The sequence below is a fragment of the Engystomops pustulosus genome, chromosome 11 (assembly GCF_040894005.1).
Source record: "Engystomops pustulosus chromosome 11, aEngPut4.maternal, whole genome shotgun sequence".
Lineage (NCBI taxonomy): Eukaryota > Metazoa > Chordata > Amphibia > Anura > Leptodactylidae > Engystomops > Engystomops pustulosus.
In genome coordinates, this window is record NC_092421.1 from 66,455,340 (window position 1) to 66,477,368 (window position 22,029).

The following is a 22,029-nucleotide window of genomic DNA, read 5'->3' on the forward strand; positions in this document are numbered from 1 at the left end:
TGTTGAAAGGACTGAGTAGAACAGAAGGTGGGGAAGGGGGCTGCAGAAGAGTCTATGACACAGCTTGAGGTACAGGGAGAGGCATAGAAAATTCCACAGACTTGGGTGGAGGGACTGATACTGAGGATTGTAGACTTCAGCATCCACAGTCCTGAACTCACTCAGCTACAGGGAGAGCACTGTGACATAACCTCCCCTTCCTCCCTCCACAGTGAGCAGGGAGCAGCAGTTCTTCCTCTCCATGAAGCCTACATTTATCAAAACTAGTGCAGTCTGTACTATGTGGAGTTTGCCTGTGGAGTATGCACAGTGTGCCAGCCTCATCAAAACTGGCGCACGGTCTTTATTCATTAATCTGGCAACCCCTGCCCTGTTTTGGAGTGTGCACCATTTTTTTCGTGCCCATTGTTCATTGTGGCACAGACAGAATTGTCAGTAATAAATGCGGCACAAAATCCGACTAAGCAGTAACACTCCCCTGTAGGTGCACATTTTTCTGTCATGTCGAATACAGTACAGCCACGACCCGCAACTGGCGCAGACACTTTATAAATACACGCCGCGCAAGCAGATTGCACATTCTTTTCAGTGCAAAGTCGGACAGAAAAGTGCTCAAAATGCTTTAGTAAATGTGGGCCAATCTCTCTAAACAACCCTATGGGATCCCGGGAGAAATCTGCACAGCCAGGAAGCACAGCTTCTGCAAAGAAACTGTTGCACATGGGTAATAGACAGTTGTTTCGCTTCCAGAGCTTTGTGCGGAAAAAATTGGAGTTGCGCACCTGTAAAGACCAAGAAATTGACAACTATTATATAAAATTCTATTTTACCAAAAAAATTACTGTCCAAGTAATATGCCTTGTACGCAAATTGAGTTGCCTGTGGAATTAATTTTCTGTAGCCAGGTAGACATCAAAAACTGCATCTGCCCGCACAATGTAGTGTGGAACAGCTCATTATCGGCAACATTGTAATGGCCAGCCACATTGTGTACCACTATTCTTATCACTTTTGTAATAAAAATCTAAGAAAGTAATAGTTCATTGCAGAGGTTATAAGGTTAGACATTAGCGCGCTGTGCCAGCAGCTTAATTCTTGAGTCTCTTATATTACTAGGACAGGTTCCCATAAACATAGCTAGGTAGCTTATCTTTGTATTCTGTATTACATTAGGTTGTAGTTTGTACACATTTCAGAGTAGACCTATTAGTTTCTCACGCATTACTTCAACTGTTTGTACTTCACATGAGTACAGTGTAACTCAGTTACCCAAAGCACATGCTCATTGTAATCCCTTAGGTCAGGAGAAGTCCAGGTCAGGAGGTTGTGCAGCTGCCACAAACAACCCTAGTTCTAGAATTAAATGCTGCGGAATGCGCAGCCCTTCCTGGCAAGTTTGCTATAACATAAGCCAAGACAGAAGCTAAAAAAAGCTTCCCCTCAGTTTAGCCAACCATGAAGGGTTAATATATATTTAATGTATATTCCACTTCAGGGTATCAGGTTTAATCTATTAATACTATTCAGCTCATAAGTGATTTACTATTCTCTATATCTGTTCTGAGGTAAAATGCTTTGCTCAACAAGTTTCTCCAGGACAGAAATGTTACAACCAGGGTGGCTTATCTGACATGCAGCACAATAATGTGTCAGGGCTCGGATGGTTTTTCCAGATGTATATTACAGGACACTGCTTCAAAACTTTCTGTATGCAGGACAGTCGGTGTTCAGTGCCAAGATATGAAAAATTCGCAATCATCTATTTCATAATCTGACCTAATATAGCAGGCTGTTACAACTGTAGATGGGACATCCTGCTGCCATGTATATTTTAGAGAAGGGTTACAAGGTGACGTGCTGCATAATAGGACATTCAATATCCCCTTCAACTGTGGCACATGGTCAAAGCCACTGAAAGGAACACAACTACATCCATAGGATAGTCCAAAGACCCATGTCAAAAGGGCCTTCTGGCCATCAGACATTGGGGCTCATTTACAAAGGGTCACGGTGTGCACTTTTGTCGGACAGTGCACCTTTTTCGGGGCTTGCACATGTATTTAATAAGTGTGTGCGCTTGGAATGTTTTTGTAACGCAGCTGCGCTGGCCTCCATGTGACACAAATTAGGGTGCGTGCCGACTGATTTGGACTGAGCACGGTATTTAACTCCTTAAGGACGCAGCCAGTTTATAGCTTAAGCCCCACCCTATTTTTTGTATTCTGACATGTGTCGCTTTGTATGGTTATGACCTTTGAACACTGTTACTTATTAAAGCGATTATGAGATTTTTTCATTCATTTCATTTTAGTGGTAAATGTTGGCTGATAAGTTTTGCGTTTATTTACAAAAAAAAATAAAAAAATTATGAATTTTTGAAAAATTTGCCATTTTCAAAATTCAAAATCATTGCGTTTTCAGGCAGATAGATTTACCACTTGAATAAGTTGCTGAATAACATTTCCCATTTGTCTACTTTACATTTTCATAATTTTTGAAATGTCTGGATAATTTATTTTGATGTCACACTGCTTACAAATCGAATATCAATTTTCCGTATTTCCAGAATTGGCTATTGGGGATAAATACTGCTTTGAATGAAATTTTACATATTTAACATCAAAACCCTCTATATAATCAACTCATTTTCTAATCTCAAACCTCAATGGAGCAGCTTTTAGGAAGATTGTTAACTCCTTGAGATCTTCATAGTAATTACATCAAAATGGAGGTGAAATTTGGAATGGTCAAATTTTGTCGGTTATACGTTCATTTAGCCCTAAAATTTACACATTTCCAAAAGATAAAAAGAGAAAATCCACCATACAGTTTGTTATGCAATTTCTCCCGAGTACAGAGACCCCCCCACTTGTGGTTGTTACTTGTTTTATGGGCGCACAGCGAGGTTCAGGAGGGAAGGAGTGTCCTGCAACTGCCATGATTTCAGTTTCCTCATTGGCTCTTTTGTAGGCTATAAAATTTTCTCTTTTTCATTATTTTTGTGTGGGATGAGATGCTTTTTCCAATGTTATTTAGGAACTAATTTTTGAGGGCAGGAGTAGAAAAGCATCAATTCTGTACTGGATTTTTTACGGACGCGGTGATACATGTGATATATGTGGGGGGTTATGTTATGGTTTAGACTTTTTTTAGCGTTATATGTCTCTTTATATGTTATGGGGCTTATGGGCTTTTTTTCACTTTTTTTATTATTTCCACCAGGGGACATGAACAAGCAATCACCTGGTTGCTTGTTCATGATAATAACCTGCAATACTGATGTATTGCAAGGTATTAGCAGTGTCAGCCTATGCACATGCATAGGCTGACACTGTGCCTTTAAGATGACGTCATTGACGTCATCTTTCAGGCATTGCCTGCAGGCAGCTCTGGGGTCCTGATTGGACCCCAGGGCTGCCATAGCAACGATCGGAATAACCCCCCCAAAGGCAGGTTAAATGCCGCGGTCGCTGACCGTGACATTTAACGGGTTGAACACCCATGATCGGAACCCACTCCGACCGCAGGTGTTAGACTGGGGTGTCGGCTATTAGGTACAGCCGGCACCCCGTGTATCTCGAAGCCGGTTCTGCTCAGATCTTGAGATGAACCGGCATCAACTCTGTGTCTGATATATCGGATGCTGAACGCCAAGAGGTTAAAATTGTACTTTCTGTGAACTCCAGTGACCAGGTAAGTAACTGTGCCCCAGTGTGTCTTGCATGTGTATGTGTCTTCTAGGAAAAAATATATTTATTTAACTTTGTGACAAAGTTGCAGATTAAACCGTTCTGTCTTTCTGTTCATAATCTTTTAATCAATGAGGTACAGGCAGTCCCCGGGTTACATACAAGATATGTTCTGTGGGTTTGTTCTTAAGTTGAATTTGTATGCAAGTCGAAACTGTATATTTTATCATTGTAACCCCAGCCAAAGTTTTTTGGTCTCTGGAACAATAGGATTTGGAAAATGTTGGGTTGTCATCAGAACCAGGATTAACACTACAGCTTAATTACAGACACCTTTTATAACTCTTACAGCTGATCATTGTAGCCTAAGGGTAAAGTACAGTAAATTGCCAACATCCAGAGGTCCGTTTGTAACTAGGAGGTCGTCTGTAAGTCGGGTGTTCTTAAGTAGGGGACGGCCTGTATAGCACCAGGGAGATATCCATTAATCCCTACAGAGACTTAAGCCCGCCATGTTCTGCCTCCAGGCTATCTAAAGGCTAAGCGTTACTGACACTAGGTATCTTTTATATTACAGTGACCCTGCAAAGAATATTATGTAATGCGTTAGCAAATCTCCTGCTGGGTTAAAAACACTTTCCAGCCCTGCTGGTTGAAAAAGTCAAGGCAGGAGAGGTTAAAAGTGTAAAGTTACCTTGAATGCACATACAGATGGACGTGCAGGATTTACCATTGGCCTCTATTTTCAGAGGTATTGATGAGAACAGCCTTTCTGTAAAAACCTTACTGACCTGTCTGATCTTAAAGCTTTGGCAACAATTACATATTTACAAGCAGCAATGGATGAATTTGCTATTACTAATATAATTTTCTAAAGTGTGAATGGGGAATTTCAATTCTACAAGATTCTCTTCTCATCTGTCTGCAGATGAGACTGAAACCTAGGTATCCATATACATCCAAAAGCCTCTGAGCCGTAGTAAGTAGTTTGTTGACAGATGGTTAAAGACAGGAAGGTGTTATACAGCTCAAGCTATAACGCAGACTTAGTACTCTGATGGCAGACCTAGGTGCATCATATTCTATACAAATATATTCTTTACAACATTTTACTTTTATACTTTTCTCTATAAAGGGGAGGGCCATCTTAAATGTACATTGGCTAAAGACATTTCGATGGATAATATAATAAAGGTTACTCAACATTTAAATATGGCAAATTCTGGTACCATTACCCAGATGAATGAAATCCCATTTACCTTCCTGTTACCACTGTAGCCTGTGGCCTCTGCATTCATTCATATTCACATGACCTCTAAAGCTAGTTAGTGGTCCAAACCATTCACATGCATATGACTGATGCCAGTGATTAGCCATTGAGGGTCATGTAGTAATCAATTGGATGCCATTACTTCCATTGTAATGAGGGTTCAATGGATGGTACTAGTAAAGGACATTTATTTTTATTTAGGGCTTTTATTGTGCAACTCGTTTAGGGTCTGTTCTATAATTTGCGTCCCCGGCAGTTGGCGGGTGCACAGGGCTGTGAAGCCATGGCCGTGTGCATGAGCACATAGAAAGACGTGGCACTTTGTGCTAACAATTGAATCAAAGGTAGAACACAGCTTGAAACCATGAAGCTTGAACCTCCCAGCCATGACCTGGTGTAATAAAGTTAATTTTACCTTTAGCTGTAGCTCTTTGTATCTTTTTGACATGCGTATCAATAATTTTTCATCATTCATCATTGCTGGTTTCTCCTTGTAGTATTGCACCATTGCTTCGGCCGCCTCTGTGTATGCCATTTCTACAAATGCCTGTAACCAGAAAAAAAGAAAAAGTTGTGTGCAATGCCTCCTTATGGACAGATATTGATCACCAAGTGTACAAAAGGGATAGCCTTACAACTATTTACAATTTGTAAATTTGTAACACTTTCCAAATACTTATATAATACTGTATAGCAGATGATTGTTTAGAATATGTTCTCAAATAATATCACTTTTGAACTGCTATGAAAGGATCACAAGGCATCTACCTCTGAAACTATTCCTGGTACAGTTATAGCTGGGCTATGGAGGTCAGGAGACACTAGCATAAGGCACCAAGTTATCAGGTAAAGAATGATGGTAGCTAAATCATTAAAACTCCTGTGGAGGGAGGCACTTATTGGGGCAGATTTACTTACCCGGTCCTGTCACGATCCAGCGGCACGTTCTCTGTGGAGGATTCGGGGTCTGCCGGCGATTCACTAAGGTAGTGCACCTGAAGTCCACCAGGTGTCGCTGCTGCCCTGAATTCCGTTGGAGTTCACTGAAGTTCAGCGTCCTACCCTGGGTGCAGGTAAGCGGGTGTCAAGCGTCACTTTTTTTTTTGTTTGTTTTTTTTAAATACGGCGTTTTTTCCGAATCCGTTGGGTTTTCTTACGGCCATGACCCCCAATTTCCGTCGCGTGCATGCCGGCGCCGATGCGGCACAATCCGATCGCGTGCACCAATATCACGGGGCAATTCAGGGAAAATCGGCGTAAATCTGAAATATTCAGGTAACGCGACGGAAAAACGCGATTCGAGCCCTTAGTAAATGACCCCCATTATATCCAATGTGCACTGGGATTCCCCTGTGTGTCACATGTCTGATAAGTAGTATGGAGCGGGCACATGGGCTGCTAACGGTCTTGAATGGCGGTGCCTGCAGTTGCTATAACAGCCAAATCAAATCTTTTTATTGAACATTTTTTATGGAATACAGGCAGCAACCCCCCTCAGCCCTTCCCCCTCTGAGTATTATTGCACAACTATACTTATTCTCTTAGTCTACCATCAGACCCGCCAACCTTAATCAGATAAGAGTTTTGCCTTAGTGGAGTAAATCTTTTACACCCCTCCAAATTCAGTATCAGTTTCACCTTATGCCAAACCTTGAAATTATGTGCCACTGTAGGGATATAGTTAGGCAGTTCAGTGCCTCTTTAGGGATACAGTCAGCTAGAATTCTTACCGAGGCTTCCATGGCTGTTGTAGCAGGGTCTTTTACAGATCCAGTGCTTTTACAATATAGTGCAATACTGTATTATTACACTATATTGTTTAACTGTTCAGAACCCCTAGGGTTCAAGTAGCCTAGGGGGCCTACAAATACCATAAACAATCTTTAAAAATTTAAAAATTAACAAACATAAACGTATTGGCCGCATCCCAAAATTCCAGATACACTGATATATATGAATGTATGTTTTTAAGCTCCAATATAATTAAGTTAATGGAAATAAAAGAAAAAATACTGTAAAAGTGCATTTAGTCTGTGCAAGATGAGAAAAGCACAGACTTAAATTTACCTGATTTGTTGATTTCATCAAAATGTAGTTTGTGACCTTTCCAAATGGTAGTCCGAGGTTCACTACTTCAGTCTCATTGCAGCTTCCTTCAGGGAGATTGCAAATATGAACCACGCGGCCCGTGGAAGATTTCCTCTGCGCAAACTGAGACAGTAACATAAACACAATTTGTTACTGGGTTTTCCTGTTGTATTTTGCCGAAACATTTTTATTTTCATTATAATTATTTGGTCTATTTAAAGAGATTCATATACAGTATAGAGAAAATAAGTTCATTTCTGGCCCTGTTAATTCTAGAGTTGCACTGTGTTCTGTTATGGTTTCTATGTATAACATTGCAACATTCCCTATGAAACATTCTTTGTACAAAATGGTTGTTGTATAGTTTTGCTTGCAATCACTTGTATCTTTCTTTCATTCAGGGTTAGCAGCCACTTACAAACCTAGAGAAATAATGCTGGATGGCTGACAAGATATCACTAAGCTCTCCCATTACAATTTTCCTAGAGTGGATGGAGAGATTAGCACTTGCAGAATGACGGGAGAGAACAGGGATAACACATACCCTAGTGGGATTTAAGAGATCTTTCCAAGCATGAGATATGTTGGTGACAGGCTTTATTTTATAAGTTATGGAGTGAAATTCATGTCGGTATATATTTAATTATTACATCGCTTTGTTGTTGCCATCCAAGTTATATTTGGTAAATTTAACGGCTGGTATTGGCAATAGTTCCATATTGCTCATTTTTTTGCGTTATTTGTCACATGGAATGACTAGTCATTTTTACACTTGTTTCAACTGCACTGTAATTCTGACTTAGACATCTGTTGCAGAGGCTCAATTAGAATTTACGTTTTAATCTGAGAAAATAAAAAAATAAATAAATGGAAGCTCAGCAGATTCCATTATAGTATGTAGTATCGTTGTGTTCCTGTAACGGTGCACAACAATGGAATAAAGGAGCGCAATCATAATTCTAGCCTGAGGTGCCTGATATGCACATTCCACATGTAACAATAAAATATGCCAATATTACCTATTGTAGCTATTCAGCATACATATTTATTTTACAAGGCCATTTTTATGTGAAAAAATAAATACTGTTGTTGCAGCTTGTTTCTTTGCCAAGGACAACTGTTTCATCTTTCCCTTGCAAGAGTTACAAACACATCTCCTAAAATTAGCAATAAATTGTTACAGGGCTATGTTAGCTGGGACTGGGAGTATTTTACTCTCAGGTTGGGTAGAATTGAAAGATGAATCTCCACTGACTAATGCTTAAAACGTTCTTGATGATCTTTCCTACCTGGTCCCATCCTAAACATTACCTGTGTATATTAGCAGGGCCCTTTCTAATCAAGTTTTTGACAATCACTGATAATGTCTGTTTGATCTGGTTATGTGGTAGACTGAACTTCACAGCAAATTCTTTTTTTCTTATTTCGGAAATGAATAGAGCAGGCAATAATTGTAAACTTTGTAATATACTTCAATAAAAGAGAAACTAATCAGGGCATGACCTTGTGGACTGGTGGTTTAGAGTCCCAAATCGTCCTTGGCCACCCACATTACACCCATTTCTGGCGCTGTAGGCGCCTGTGCTGAGATTAATTGAAGCCAGTGTAGTACATCCTGACTTAATTGCACATGTTCCATACCCACAGCACATGTGAGGCCGGAGTGTCCAACACCTGATACACAAGCGCCAAGAGCTCCGGACGGAGGTATATGTCTATATGATGTGGGTACATAGGGAAAAAATACAAGGTGATCAGCAACACTGAACCACTGGTCCATAAGGCCGTGTGGGTGGTTTATTTCCCCCAAATTGCCCTGACAGTAAAGTACTTAAAATAAAGGAGTATGTTTCTCTGTCTTTTTTTCTGTTCCTTTTTTCTCCTGCAGTGGGCAGTGCATCTGAAGTCCTGTACACAACATCAAGATGAAGAAAGGAGGGTAAAGATTAGCTCTTTCCATACCTATAAAATTTGTCACTTAATTTAGCTCTATAAGATTAGACAAATGAGTGATAGTCTGTAATGACTGAAGTCATCAGACACATCAGTTCCTTTATATCTCAGTTGTCGGTGGCAGACAGGACAGAAAGCTGATTTATACAAACTGCTTAAGTAAGGAAGAACGGCAGAGGTAAAGGACACAGGAACAGATTTCTTTAAATGAAGTGTATTCCAAAGTTTACTATTATAATCTACACTATTTTTACCAGTATTGATTAGGTAATGAGACACATCTTGTGTTTAAAATATTTTTTCATAAAAATTAAATGAATATCCTCAAAACTTAACTGAAGATACTACAGCAGACGATAAAGTATGTGCTCTGCGTACACTGACTGTAAATATCTATTTGTGGCTAGACTTTTATGGAAACCTGACCACTTTGTTTATGATTACACCACAGGCCAAGTATGTCTCGCACTACAGGCCCTGCATGTCCTATTTGTAAGAGATCATTTCGCTCTTGTGTTCAACGTGTCGTGCTAAATAAAATTTTAACCGGACATCCACTGTGGGTTTTTTTCGTCTGCAGACTTGTCCTGTGTCCCAGACCAACAGGTATTTTTATTCTCATTGTAGACTGGAAGATTGGTGTACAGACACATTTTCTCTGCTTGCTGTGTAAAGGAACCCCTTTCCTGACCCCTCTTTTCTCTGAAACTGGACCATGAGCATTTGATTTTGCATTAAAAGCTTGCACAGTCCTTCGTGAGTTAATAACACCCACAACACAGATATCTCATCCATCATGATAGCTCCACTTTATCCTTGCAGGTAAAAAGTAGTCCCAATATTATTATTATTATTTTTTTTTTCACATAAAAGTATCTAGACTAGATGTTTAACAAAAGCTCATCTTCCCTGATGATATGGAAATTAGTAAACAAAATGCAAGTAAATGGCAAAATATAAGATTTGCCCATGGGAAGTGCAAGAGTGTTGTGAGAATATTCCAGTCACCTTAATGGACTACACAGTGCTGACAGGTATCCTGACATCTGTGCAAACATTCAGAACCTCCCCCCCCCCCCCCCCCCCCGGCTGAACTTCAAATGGTCTTAGCACCAGGCTTAGAGGGAAGTAGAAGGCTTGCCACTGTCTTGGCTGGAATAGTAATGTCTGTGTTTCTTAATAAAGTCATGATCTGTACTACTGTACATCCTTTACTTCCTTAAATACAGTGTTATAGGGGGTAGATGAGGTAACACAGAAACCCCAGCATACTAGGACACACCTATCTATCATCTATGTGTGGCACTCAAATTATTCTTAACCCCTTATCACCGACACTAGTTTTCAGCTCAATGACCAGACTCGATTTTTCAAATCTGACATGTCTCACGATAATTGGTTATAACTTCGGAACGCTTTAACATATCCCGGTGATTTTGAGAATGTTTTCTCGTGATACATTGTACTTCATGTTAGTTATAAAATTTAAGTGATACGTTTTGCGATTTGTTCTGAAAAAAAGTGAAAATTTGGCAAAAGTTTGTAAAAATTCTTCATTTTCCTAGTTTGAAATGTTCTGGTTCCCAGACAGGAAGTAAAACTACCCAAAAAGCTTGATAAATTACATTTACGGAATGTCTGCTTTATGTTGGGATGATATTTTATGCATCCTCTCACTTTTCTAGGATGTTATGAGGCGCAGAACTTTAGGTGCGATTTTTCTCATTTTCATGAAAATTGCCAAAACTCACATTTTGAGGGAAAACTCAGCTTCCAAGTGACTTTGTAAGGCCTAAGTAATAGTAAAACCCCATAAATTACCCCACTATAGAAACTTCACTTCTCAACGTATGTAAAACAATTTCTATTAAGTCCATTAACCCTTTAAGTGTTTCACATGGGTTAAAACAATATGGACCTGCGATTTAGAAACTATGGAATTTTTTTGGAACATACATTCATTTAGGCCAAACTGACATTTTCAGAATAAATTAAATGATGAAACGCACTGCAACTTTTGATGCCCAATTCCTCCCGAGTGTACTGATACCCCATATGTGGTGGTAAACTTCTGTACGGGCGCACAGCCGAGTATAGAATGAATGGAGGCGCCATTCACAGCAGATTTGTATTGTCACATTGTACTACCTATACATTTTTATTTTTTTTTGGTAATGCAAACATATGAGGGCTTAATTTTTACGGGATGAGATACAATGTATAGATAATTTATTTTGGGAGTCTAAAGCTTATTCATGAGATTTTATTAACTATTTCAAGGGGGACACAAACAAAATCATCAATTTTTATTTTGGATTTTTAGCATTTTTTTCCCCCCGTTCACCGTAATGTAAAAATAATATTTTATCTTTATTCTCTGGTTCACTACGATTGCGGTGATACCTCATTTATATAGTTTTTCTTATCTTTGCTCAATTTTCCTGAGCAAAACCAATATTGGAGAATATCGCATTGTTTTTACTATTGACAACTTTTTAGGGCCATAACTTCTGTATTTTTCTGTTGTCAGATCTGGTTGAGGGCTTATTTTTTGCGAAAAGAGTTGTTCTTTTCAGTCGTATCATATTAGGGAATGTAGCTTTTTTTGATCATTTTTTAGAACATTTTTTGTGATAGTGTTTGATGAAAAATTGTATATTACGGGAAGTTTTTCGTGGTTATTTTTTTCATCGTTCCCCGAGCGGGTTCAATATTGATTTAGATTTATTGTACAGATTAATACGGACGCGGTGATACCAAATATGTACATTTTTTGTGTGTTTTTGTGTTTTATATACTGTATTTGCATTATATGTGTAACTGGGGAGATTATGGGACTTTATTTTATTTATTTATTTAATTATTATTATAAAACAATTTAATCTTTTTTTTTTTTACTTTCACTTATTTTCAACCTTTTGGCTTGAATAAGCGATCATCCGATCGCTTATTCAAGCCTCTACACTGCAATACACTTGTATTGCAGTGTATAGTGTAAGTAACTGAGCATGCCGCGCATGCTCAGTTACTTACAGCCGGGTCCTGCCAGGAAGGCAGAACCCGGCGAGAAGAGGAGCCGACAGCCCCGGGTCACTCGTCGGGACCCGGGGCAGCGGCAGGAGGGATCGGATCCCCCGGTAAGCACACCGGGGGGGTCCGATCCACGGGGGACACACTTGCACGCCGCGGTCATGCTTGACCGCGGCGTGTAAGGGGTTAAACACCCGGGATCGGAGTTTTTCCGATCCCGGGTGTTAGTGCCGGGTCTGGGCTGTGATATCACAGCCCGACACCGGCACTACAATAACCCGATGTCCCGAAATCTTCTTCTGATGCGGCGCCGTAGAAAGGCGTCGCATCAGAAGAAGTACCCTTAATGACCGACGTAGATTCCCGATAGGGCGGTCATTAAGGGGTTAAACATATATATGTGTTCTATATCCATATATTTAGCAGGGTTTGTGCACTGGTCTACAAGCCCTGAAGTAGTCACAACAGTCCAGTGAGTGGTGTCCAAAAGCCTGTTGAAACTCTGGAGGTATGCAACTGCAGAAAAATAGGGAATCTCAACACTCTTTTAAAACAAATTCTTCTTTATTATTTCAGTTTAAAATTATATATATCTGTGTAGTACAGGAAACCTGCCATTCAAACTAACCCTTCCAAAATGAATACTACATAAAAAACCATGGTTAAAAAGCATTGCACTTATCCCCAAATGGTTCTATGGCTGCAAAAAAATCAGTTTGACAGGTCTCAGTGCTATACTATGCTACCAGTATAGAGCTGGTACTAAGGGACTGTCTGTCAATATTCAACTACAGACATATACAGATTCCTTTACTTTCCCATAGCTGTTATTGGAGGTAGGAAATTCTACACAATGCTTGTTGGAATTTTGAGATAGATAGTGGTTGTGTGTAACACAGCTCAGCTACATGACATGAGAGGGATTGGCTATGTGAAGAGAAATCAACCTCGGTGCTCAGGAATTCTCTTCAGAGTCGCATGTCTCTCTCATTCATGAACATTCGTCATCATCAGTGAGAAGGTGGGGTATAAAGACTGTATACTACAGCTCCCCACCTCCATGACTGGAAAAGTGGACATCAATAAAAGTCTTTTTGGAAGAAAGGTGGCTCTAATCCCATGGATACATGGATTCGAAACATGTATAAAGAGGTCCAAAAGGTACTGTGTGTGATTTAGGGGTTTCGCTGGTGACAGGTTCTCTATAAGTCAGCTTGTGTGTTTTAACCCCATAACACTGAATGACAAATGAGCCCTCTCTACAGACCCAACGATAACCGTGGTCGTGGGTGCTAACCCTTCGATTGCTGCCAGCAGTTAAAACCCGTGGGCAGGTTTTTAATTGTTGCTCCCAATTACATCATCCTGGAGCAGTGATCAGCTGCCACAACAGCCTGGAGTCTTTATAAGATTCCAGGATCTGTCATTGCTGGAGATATCCGACTGTGGCCAGTCACACATTTTTACATATATATAGCAAATTCTCCATATACTGCAATACAGTAGTATATGGTATGCGCAAAGGGTCTAAAAAATTGTGAGAATAAAACAAAGTTAAAAAATGTTTTAGAAATTAAAATTTAAAATCACACCTCTTTCTCTTGAACCAATATAAAAAAATAAACAAAATCATAAACATGTTAGGTATAAAAATGCTTATTCCCAGCGGTGAACCCCATAAATAGCACCCAAATGTCTTAAACAGACATTTAATAATAATTAAAAGTGATTAAAAGGTTGTACTGTCCTCTAGACAGTAGGAATGAAAACATCAGCTCATCTTGCAAAAAAACCTTACACAGTTAATTACACCAAAGTATAAAAAAGTTATTAGCATCAGAAGATGGTGAAATAAAATTTTTTAAAAAAAATGTACATTTTTTTTTTGTTTACACAGTTTTAATTTTTTTTTAACCCCTTAACGCTGAAGCCACTTTTCACCTTCCTGACACGGCCCATTTTTCAAATCTGCCCTGTGTCACTACAAGTGGTTATAACTTCGGAACGCTTTAACATATCTAGGTGATTTTAAAATTGTTTTCTCGTGACACATTGTACTTCAGGTTAGTTGAAAAATTTTGGTGGTATGTTTTGCATTTATTTATGAGAAAATCAGATATTTGGTGAAAATTTGGAAAAATTCTTGATTTTCGAACTTCAAAATGTTCTACTATTTCCATACGTAGTCATAACCGCAAAAAAATGTAATAACTAACATTCACTAAATGTCTAATTTATGTGGTCATGGTTTTTTATGCATACAGGCAGTCCCCGGGTTACATACAAGATAGGGTCTGGAGGTTTGTTCTTAAGTTGAATTTGTATGTAAGTCGAAACTGTATATTTTATAATGGAAGTTCTAGAGAATTTTTTTTCTTTTGCCCCAGTGACAATTGGAGTTTCAAAATTTTTGGTGTAATTGGACCAAGAATTATCAATAAAGCTTCATTACAGACATCTTACAGCTGATCATTGCAGTCTGGGACTATAGTAAAGCATCCAGAGAGCTTCACCAGAGGTCACAGTGGGCAGAGGGGTCCGTCTGTAACTATGGGTTGTCTGTAAGTCGGGTGTCCTTAAGTAGGGGACCGCCTGTACTCTTATTTTTGTAGGATGTTATGGGCCTTTGAATGTTAGGTGTGATTTTTCACATTTTCATAAAAAACGCAAAATCCTTCTATTGAGGGACCTGCTCAGGTTTCAAATCACTTTGAGAGTCCTAAATAAAAGTAATACCCCATAAATTACCCCATTATAGAAACTACATCCCTCAACGTACGTAAAACAACTTTTATGAAGTTTGTTAACCCTTTAATTGTTTTACAGGGGTTAAAACAAAATCGGATGCAATTTTGAAAGTAAATTTTTTTTGGCTAAATTAATGTGTTTTTCAAAAAAATTACAAATTCTCAGGGGATAAAATACCAAAATGCTCCACAAATACGCTCCCGCGTATAACAATACCCCACATGTGGTGGTAACCTGCTGTATGGGCACACGCCAGGGCATTGAGGGGGGAGCTTTGCCATTCAGAGCAGATTATGCATTGTCACGTTTTATTGGCTACACAATCTTTATTTTTTTGGCAATTTGGACATATAAGGGCTTATTTTCTGCGACATGAGATGCACTTTACAAATACTTCATTTTAGTGGGTCATTAGCTTATTGATGAGATTTTATTAACTCTTGAATGTATGGGTGAAAAGAAAATTGTCAATTTTGGTTTACTTTTCGTATCTTTTGGGGGTCGTACACCGTACACTAAAAATATTATATTATCTTCATTCTATAGGTCACTACGATTACGGTGATACCTCATTTATATAGTTTTTCATTTATTTTTACAATTTTACTGGATAAAAACTAATATAGAGGAAATCTCATTTGTTTTTGCATTGCCATCTTTTCGGAGACGTAACTTTAATATTTTTTGGTTGACAGAGCTAGTTTAGGTCTTATTTTTTACGTGTTGAGTTGTTCTTTTCAGTGGTACCATTTTTGCACACAACTTTTTGTGATCACTTTTTAGAACATTTTTGTCTAGAGATTTTATGAAAAATGTAAATTTTTGGCGTGTTTTTCTGGTTGTGTTTTTACGGCGTTCACCAAGCGGGTCCAATAATGTTTCTGAGTTATTGTACGGATTGTTACGGACGCGGCGATACCAAATATGTGGGTTTTTTTGCGATTTTGTGGTTTTTTCACTTTATTGCATGTGTATAGGGAATATTTGTGTTTAGGGGACTTTAACTTTATTTAATTAATTATTTTTATTTAAAAAATTATTTTATATAATGTTTTTAACATTTTTTATTAACTTTTACAGGTTAGCTTGAACAAGTGATCCACTGATCACTTGTTCAAGCTATTCTTCACATTACACAGTGTAATACAGATGTAATATGTATACATATATATGTAATACATATGCTGCGCATGCTCAGTGTGTTACAGCCGGGTCCTGTCAGAAGGCAGGACTCGGCAGCCGGAGGAGGATCGCACAGCCCCGGGCACCGGCAGTCCCGGGGCTGCGATCGGAGCAGCAGACCCCCCGGTAAGCGCCGCGCGGGAGGGGGGGCGGATTCTTCTCAAATGCCCCTTGCACGTGTCAGGGGTTAACACTCGCGATCGGAGAAATCTCCGATCGCGGGTGTTAGAGGCAGGTGTCAACTATAATATATAGCTGACACCTGCAGCTTCTGGCGCCGGCTCCGTTCAGGAGCCGGTGCCAGAAGCATGATGTAATAGTACTGCATTTTGCGGGAACGCACCTCCCGCGATGCAGTACTATTATGTCAAATGTGGGGAAGGGGTTAAAATATAGAGTACAGACCAAAAGTTTGGACACCCCTTCTCATTCAAAGAGTTTTCATGACTATTAAAATTGTAGATTCACACTAAAGGCATCAAAAAAAAAGTGTGAAAACTACAAAAAATATGTCTTGTATTCTAGGTTCTTCAAAGTAGCCACCATTTGCTTTGATTACTACTTTGCACACTCTTGACATTCTCTTGATGAGCTTCAAGAGGTAGTCACCAGAAAAGGTCTTCCAACAGTCTTGAAGGAGTTCCCAGGGTTGCTTAGCACTTATTGCCCCTCTTGCCATAACTCTGCGGTCCAGCTCACCCCAAACCATCTCATTTGGGTTCAGGTCTGGTGACTGGAGGCTGGGTCATCTGGTGTAGCACCCCATCACTCTCCTTGTTGGTAAAATAGCCCTTATGCAGCATGGAGGTGTGTTTGGAGTCATTGACCTGTTGAAAAATAAATGATGGTCCATAAACATGTATACTTTCAATTTTGAATAAATCCCCAACAGTGTCACCAGCAAAACACCATCACACCTCCTCCTCCAGGCTTCATGGTGGGAACCAGGCATGCTGACTCCATTAGTTCACCTTTTCTGCGTCGCACAGACACGGTGCTTGGAACCAAAGATCTCAAATTTGGACTCATCAGACCTAGATGATCGGACCAGAGTACAGATTTCCACTGGTCTTATGTCCATTCCTTGTGTTCTTTAGCCCAAACAAGTCTCTTGTGCTTGTTGCCCGTCCTTACCAGTGGTTTCCTAGCAGCTATGTTACCATGAATGATGCTGCACACAGTTTCCTCTTACCCGTTGTTGTAGAGATGTGTCTGCTGCTAGGGCTCTGTGTGGCAGTGACCTGGTCTCTAATCTGAGCTGCTGTTACCCTGCGGTTGCTGAGGCTGGTGACTCAGATGAACTTATTCTCCACAACAGAGGTGACTCTTGGTCTTCCTTTCCTGGGGTGGTCCTCGTGTGAGCCAGTTTCTTTGTAGCACTTAATGGTTTTTATGGAACTGCACTTGGAGACACTTTCAAAGTTTTCCCAATTTTTCACACTGACTGACCTTCATTTCTTGTAGTAATGATGGCCATTAGTTTTTCTTTACTTAGCTGCTTTTTTCAAGCCATAATACAAATTCTAACAGTCCGTTCAGTAGGACTGTCTTCTGTGTTTCCACCTGACTTCTGCACAACACCACTGATGGTCCCAACCCCATTTATAAGGCAAGAAATCTCTCTTATTGCACCTGACATTTTCTGGTGATTGCCTCTTGAAGCTCATCAAGAGAATGCCGAAAGGTGGCTACTTTGAAGAACCTAGAATATAAGACATATTTTCAGTTGTTTCACATTTTTTTTGTTAAGTATATATGTCCACATGTGTTAAATCATAGTTTTGATGCCTTCAGTGTGAATCTACAATTTGTATAGACATGAAAATACAGATAACTGTTTGAATAAGAAGGTGTGTCCAAACTTTTGGTCTGTACGGCATTAAAACACAGTAAACCTGTATAAATTTGGTACCTCTGTGATCGTTCCGAGCCAAAGAATATTAGTGACGTATCATTTGAAGTGCACAATGAAAGCCATAAAAACTGAGCCCACAAGAAAGATGCGCAGATGTGTATTTTTCACCAATTTCACAGCATTTGGAATTTTTTTTCCTGCTTTCCAGTACACAGCATGAAATAATAAATACCATCACTTAGAAGTACAATTTTCTTACGCAGTAAATAACCTCTCACACAGGAAAGATTAAATACCGTAGTTAAATATTTTTGAAGATGGGAAGCGAAAAATGGAAACTCAAAAACTAAAAAAGGCTGCATCCTTAACGGGTTAAAGAGTGTCCGGATTCCCTATTTTTCTCCAGTATGATAAATGTCCCAATGACTAATGCTTATTTATTGGGAGGATGAAAACATTTTAAAAGGGAACCTGTAGGCAGGATTTCTTACTGGCAGGTCGTCATATACCTTTTAATACTAATTACCGATTTTCTTTATATGATTAACATTCTTAGTAAATCATTAGTATTAACATTCTAAGTATCTAAAGGTGTACCTGGCTCCCTGCCAGCAACGAAGATGTAGTCATGGGAGCATAATAATAATTCATTTATTTATATAGCGCGTACAGATCACACAGTGCTATGCAGAATATTAAGTAATGTGACCGGAGCTCTATATAATCTTCTAGTTCCTCAATTTTATTCCAGATTCATACGTATTACATGTACAGGCAGTCCCCGGGTTACATACAAGATAGGGTCTGGAGGTTTGTTCTTAAGTTGAATTTGTATGTAAGTCGAAACTGTATATTTTATAATGGAAGTTCTAGAGAATTTTTTTTCTTTTGCCCCAGTGACAATTGGAGTTTCAAAATTTTTGGTGTAATTGGACCAAGAATTATCAATAAAGCTTCATTACAGACACCTTACAGCTGATCATTACAGCCTGGGACTATAGTAAAGCATCCAGAGAGCTTCACCAGAGGTCACAGTGGGCAGAGGGGTCCGTCTGTAACTATGGGTTGTCTGTAAGTCGGGTGTCCTTAAGTAGGGGACCGCCTGTATATCTTCCAATGGAGTCCCTTGACCTGTTGAACCATTAACACTTTAGACGAAAAATAAGGCACCATCCACGGATCCACTTAGATGTTACTCCTTAAAATTCTCCTAGAAGCATATCCCGTGATAGAGAAAAAAATATACGGACATAGCGTAGAAAGTTCCACCAATTCAGTAATTTATTTTCAATTCTACTCACATAAAATCAGATAAAATGCGCATAACAAGTCCACGAGGACGCCAAGTCATTGCCGACCCTGGGTTTCGCTTGTCAGGGCATCTAGTGCTATGCAGAGTTTTCTAAATCTGCATCTTAGTTCCTGTGTCATCATAAATATCTTCACACAACATTCATTACTCTCCCTCATTTGCTTGCAGCAGGGGGTTAGATAACTGCTGCATGTTGGAAGGAGAGGTAGCAGAGCTGTAATGACACAGGATCATAACAGTCAGACACCTCGATGACTCCATCCTTTTTGCTAGCAGGGAGCCAGGTACACTGACATATACTTAAAACGGAATGGAACAAATAATGCTAATTATTTCCGATGGCAATACCGGTTTCCGATGGCAATACCGGGCACCAGCTCAGGGTGAGCTGGTGCCGGAGCTTATTTTAGTTAGTGTTTTAAACCGCGGTATCGCGGTTTAAAACACTTTTTAAACGCTATAGCCGGCGCAGGCAGGTACGCGCTCGGCGCTTACCGTGCACGCGGCTCTCATTCACTTCCTATGTAGCTGCGCGCACGGTAAGCGCCGAGCGCGTACCTGCCTGCGCCGGCTATAGCGTTTAAAAAGTGTTTTAAACCGCGATACCGCGGTTTAAAACACTAACTAAAATAAGCTCCGGCACCAGCTCACCCTGAGCTGGTGCCCGGTATTTCCATCGGAAACCTGCCACTACAAGTGGTAGGTTTCCTTTAAATGGAATACAGGAGAAGCATCTTCTTGCAGTTATGAAGCTACGGTTCATTTCAGAACGAACAAATGGTAAAAATGATGATTATTTGAATTTTAAAGGAATTCCATTGATGAAAATTTACTGGATTTTTTTTATAAGAGGTGCACCATGCCTATAGAACAGTGATTTACAAAATTACCAAAGTATATCAACATCAAACCTTTATTTTGGAAAAAAACCGTCATGATGTTAATTAGAAAGAAACAATGACTGTAGCACAGAGAAAGATTATAAGTAAATTTTCTGAGATTGCAGTTACCAATCAGTAGGAAGTGCAAGGGCCTTTGCTGTTAATGACTTCAGCACATCTGTGGCCACAGGGCATCACTAGTGTCTCACTTGGCTCTGCTCGGATTCAGCTCTCCTCTTCTTCACAGTTCTCTGACTGTTGTAGGTTTCTTGGCCATAACTTTGTCACCAGGGATTTCCATATATTTTCTACTGGTTTAGAGCAGGGCTGTAACCATTTCATTGTTTTCTGTATCAAGGAACTGCAAATCCTGTTTTACTGTGTGACAGGGTGATTTTCCTGGATGAAATTTGCTGGCTGATTAAGTGAAGAAGGCAAGGAAGGAACCATGTGTTGTTGAAGGTTCTGATACATACTTAGATTCACTCTGCCATGTAGCTGTATGAGAGCTCCATATCCGGCTGCATAAAACATTCCCGAAAACATGACACTTCCTCCACCATCTTTCACTGACTTCTTTACACACTTTAGGTTCAGCCTACCCCAGTTTGTCAATGAACACAATCTTTCCCATCAGATCCAAATAAATGATCACCAGACAGATCCTTACCCTGTTCAGTTCTGTACTGGTAGAAATTCCAGCTGCAGTGATGAAACAATCCTCCTCATTATCCTGTCCTCTATTACATTTATCTTTGAAAGGCAACAAGCCTTCTTTGGGGGGCTTGAATTTGAGTTTGTGATGTTGTAAAGATGCAGTATTCTTGAACTCACAGACTACGTATTGGTGATAGGGTCACCCCTTTGGTCTTCATCTGGACAACCTGCTGCCAGAGGGTTTCAAACACTTTGGAACAGCACAACATTTTTGTAACGTCAGTGAAAACTGGAAAGTCCGGTGCCGATTACATAGGGTTTATTAAATAGTTAAGTAAATTAGCAGCAGGTGTCAGATTAACACCAATAATTTTGATTTTTATTTAGCAATTATGCAATTTTTATTTGTACTCTGAAATCAGCGTAAAATACTAAATACTGCGATTTTACACGTGTTAGTATGTATTCACATAGGACACACAATGAACTTGACATTTAAGTAATTGTGTGTTGTTCTATAATTTTGATCTCCAGTGTATGTGAACAGATCCTTAATCACACCCTATGAGGTCTGTTCTCTATCCGATACCCTCTTGAACTGCCAGCCAATATCTAGTCTGTTTTAATGCAATGACAATTTAGGGTAAATTTGCATATTGTGATCTAAGTTTCTAAAAGGTGTACTATTAAAGCTTAGCGGCACAGGGAAAAGTCATTAATACATGCTGGGGCCAATTTAGGGTGATGAAGGATTTAAGTACTTCTCTATGTACTCTGAAGTTACCGTAATTACATTACTTTTATGGACAATACAAGATTAAGGATATGGATTTCACAAACTTAGTCTTATAAACCATCTATTTAGGAAAATCAATCACATTCCCTGACTGCATGAAACCATCCACCCTGACTACCATCCAGACCACATCTCCCAGACAGTGTAGGAGATGTGGATGCTACCCCTGCCTGGCCCTGCCTCTGTGCGCTCTGCAGCTGGACTCCCCCTCATACTTAATTTTACCACAAAAAAAAAAACTCTCAAGGAGAGCTTGACTTCACTGCTGATCTCTCCACCTCCCTGACTGTACACAACCATTTTACATCTCACTTCAAAGTTGATTTACTGCATGGTGTCACCACACTGGGCTATGGAAGAAACATTATCTGAAGTGTTTAGCTGCTTGACACTGTACTGGTAGTGATTTATTAGGTATATTTCTGTTGACTGGTTCCCTTTAAATAAAGTAAGGTTGGGTTCACGTCTCGATATTGGCACACGGTTAATGTCAAGAAAACTGACAAAAACACAAACGTGTCTACAGACTTATATTGACAGACGAGGCATACTTCTTATCTACTCAGTA

General features: G+C 39.6%; 2 protein-coding genes across 27 annotated transcripts in view; one reads left to right on the top strand and one right to left on the bottom strand.

The window, feature by feature from the left end:
* Window positions 1–22,029, top strand: part of LOC140105604 (uncharacterized) — a 253,158-nt gene that overhangs the window by 54,220 nt on the left and 176,909 nt on the right. Inside the window, exon 3 of one of the 24 annotated variants that reach the window (XR_011850609.1) lies at window positions 7,449–7,761. The exons of the other annotated variants lie outside the window; for them this stretch is intronic. The gene's annotated coding sequence lies outside the window, so the exon portion shown is untranslated. Of the gene's footprint in view, window positions 1–7,448; window positions 7,762–22,029 lie in introns of those variants that run through there. 24 annotated transcript variants of the gene reach the window in all.
* The window catches only part of RBM20 (RNA binding motif protein 20), a 165,216-nt gene that overhangs the window by 30,903 nt on the left and 112,284 nt on the right, over window positions 1–22,029 (bottom strand). For all 3 annotated transcript variants that reach the window (XM_072129589.1, XM_072129590.1, XM_072129591.1), the window contains exons 6-7: window positions 7,027–7,170; window positions 5,375–5,506 (exon numbers count right to left, since the gene is read on the bottom strand). In XM_072129589.1, coding sequence (XP_071985690.1) covers window positions 5,375–5,506; window positions 7,027–7,170 — 276 coding nt within the window. The remainder of the gene's footprint in view (window positions 1–5,374; window positions 5,507–7,026; window positions 7,171–22,029) is intronic.